General features: G+C 29.5%; 1 protein-coding gene across 1 annotated transcript; it reads right to left on the reverse strand.

Moving 5' to 3' along the window:
- Window positions 1–781: 781 nt before the first annotated feature.
- On the reverse strand, window positions 782–2,477 carry LOC127075566 (MLP-like protein 28). Its single transcript, XM_051017029.1, has 2 exons — window positions 2,222–2,477; window positions 782–1,303 (listed from the first exon to the last, which is right to left on the reverse strand). Exons 1-2 carry the CDS (start codon window positions 2,406–2,408, stop codon window positions 1,011–1,013), a joined length of 480 nt encoding a protein of 159 aa, XP_050872986.1. The 5' UTR covers window positions 2,409–2,477; the 3' UTR covers window positions 782–1,010.
- Window positions 2,478–3,115: the final 638 nt, after the last annotated feature.

Genomic DNA, 3,115 nt, shown 5'->3' on the forward strand with positions numbered 1-3,115 from the left:
ATCTCAATCTCAGCAAACAACAACAACAAATCTATTATGTAGACTTATCTCAACAAAAACAACAACATTAATCATGTAGGGTTTAGGCTTTCAATAACAACAATAGTAAAAATGTTTCATGTACCAAAATGTGAATCAGAATTCAACGAAACAAGTTTTGTCTTTCCTTCTTGCAAGTATCGTTCAAGTTCATCCTTCGAGTTTATTCTTCGTATTCCCTTGTTTTGTATGAGTCAGAGAAAATATGGATGGAGTTTGACATCGATTATTGAATAACTAGTTGGAGAAGATATGATGGAAAAGAAATGGAGATGATACGATGATTTATAAGTTGGAGATGCCACGTTTTAGGGTTCTCATTGCTAATGGAGATAATAAATTTTGTTAAGGCCCAATGTAGTTTTCGTAAGGGCTGAATGTCATTTTCGTAATGAAAGAGAAAACTAAGGAGACATGACAAGATAAGTTAATAAGAGTAATCCATTTCACCACAATTCAAAAATCCAACCATAATTCAAACATATTTATTTATTTTTATTTAATCAAAACGCTAATTTTTTGAACAATTTAAAGAATAAAAATACTTAACATTTCACTATGGTTGAACAAACCAACCGTTGTGAAAATTAGTTTGTTTTTAATTTTAAACAATTCAAAAAACACTGAACAGGGTTAAAATACGAGAAATTCTTTGATGGAGAAACTTAGGAATGACTAATTTCCGGGTGGATGTGAATATAACATTTTGTTGTTTAAAAAATCTATTACACATAGACATATATAAACTAAAAAGAAAAATATTCATTAATTCTTTGCATCACAAACATCTGCAATCATATTTAAGTAGTGCTAACAAGTAACATCTGCAATACAACATGAAGCACAAGAGAAGTCATTATGCACATGCAACAAATATGACAATATTACAAACATTACATTAATTTATTAATTTATGAAAAAGATGAACACTTAAGTAAACCACATGCATTGACATGCTTTTTTTTTAGGTCTTATAAATCTACATTTTCCTTAACAAGATTAGCATCAACATCTCGAGTGTTTTTGCGTAAGAAGTCTATCTGAGCATTTGGGGGATTAATATCTTCACTTATTTTCTCATATTCAATCGTCCATTTAACAACAGCAGTACCATCAATACCATCAGCCTTATCACTTACTTCAAGGATGAGCTTAAAGTTCTTATAATGCTTATCAATATCTCCACCAAAGATCTTCCAAATTACCTTTTTGTTTTCTTCATCAACTTCTTCAATACTCTCGTGACATGTGTGTACCTCACCATCTGTTGTCATGTCATGGAGAATTTACACCAAAAAAAAAGTAACAAAGAATTATAGAAAAATACAATGATTAATTTTTAAATTAAAACTATCCCATTGTTTTCATATTTGTAAAAATTTATTTTAGAATGCATTTGTTTTCTAAAATAAAATAGACGGATCATAACTCTTTTTGATACAAACTTATAAACTTATCAAATGCTTCCTTATTGTATTCGAATCAAAGAAAATTGATTGAATGATTCATATATCTTGTGCCATTAGTTGTTGATTGATTTGGTTGGTAAAACTTTTACTTTTACCTTTATCTTTATTTTTTTATTTACAAATTTTGGTTCTGCTAAGGCATATATTGAAGAACTATTAGCTTTGAAAGGTTCACAATTGGCTAGACCTAGAGGATTTTATAGTTTTAAGTTGAGAAGCTAGAGTTTGGTGAAGAGAATCCGTCAAATACATTTTCCACATTGTATGTGGTGAACCAATAAAGAGGATTTAACCGCGCTTGAAATGTCATTATAGGTGGTGAACCTAAAGGACTTAATAGCGCCTAAAAACGTTATCATAGGTGGTGAACATAAAGGACTTTAATATCGCTAAAAAGTGCTATGAAAACATTAAAAAAAAAAAGAGCTATTAAAATGACTTAGTGGCTTTGAACGTTTATTCAGGGAAGCCAATAGAATTGTTGATGGTCTAACAACTTGGCCTTTCTTGATGTTATGCTGAGTTTCAACTTTTACATTTATACTTGTGTAATCTTTCTTTTAAATTTCTACCTCTTCTATTATAAAAATAAATTACAAGTTTATTTTCTTTTTAAAATATGTAAAAGAAGGTTCAATTTTAATTAATAATTTTTAACCAAATTAGATAACCCAATTAATGATGGTCATATAAATAGAGTTTGTAACAATTACCTATGACATATGTCCAGTGTTTAACCGTATCACTGTGATGCCAGTCATCACCTTCATGCAGCTTGGCGGCATGAATATTTTCACAATGATTTTGCAATTCGTGAAGTTCTGATGTATATACTTTGAAGAACTTGTCAGCGGGTGCTTTGATACCAAGTTCAGTACTAAGTTTGCCAGCTAGAACCATTTTTTAAAAGAAAAACAAAAAAGAAGAAAGATACAAGGGTTGATATGATGAAAATGTATGCAACCATCTGCCTTAAATAGAAATTGCGGTTCATTATCTTTAGGCATGAGTTTGAATTGCATTATTGTTTTGGTCCCACCATGTGTGGATATTTTATCCTGCCAAAAGCATTTGGATAGCAATTGAGAGGCAAGAACTGATGTGCATTTAATGCATGGCCACACATTTTCTTCAAATAATCTATCCTATAGATAGAAGGGATAGGTGAAAATGGTATGACCTTTTTTTCATCCAATTTTATCCTTTATCAATTCTTATAATTAGTATCAATTATTAAATTTTAAAAAAAATACAAAAAAAAAACATTTATTAAATATGTAACCTCTATGAACACATCAAATAACTTCCTCCAACACATCAAATCTACTAAATAACTTCCTCCAACACATCAAATATACTAAATAACTTCTTTCAACACCACTATATATGATAACTGCATATGTAATAAGAAGATAAGAAGATACAGGTTTAGAATGGATCAAAGAGAAAGAATAATGGTTTCAAAAAACAATTGCATAAAGGAAACATATATTTATATAAATAGAAGGAAACTATATATTACAATAATAAAAACATTTCTTTCTTTCTCTCTCTTTTTTCTCTCTCTCCTCACGAAAGTCATAGGAGAAAAATTTATAACCATACCA

The sequence above is a fragment of the Lathyrus oleraceus genome, chromosome 4, assembly GCF_024323335.1.
Source record: "Lathyrus oleraceus cultivar Zhongwan6 chromosome 4, CAAS_Psat_ZW6_1.0, whole genome shotgun sequence".
Taxonomy (NCBI): Eukaryota; Viridiplantae; Streptophyta; class Magnoliopsida; order Fabales; family Fabaceae; genus Lathyrus; species Lathyrus oleraceus.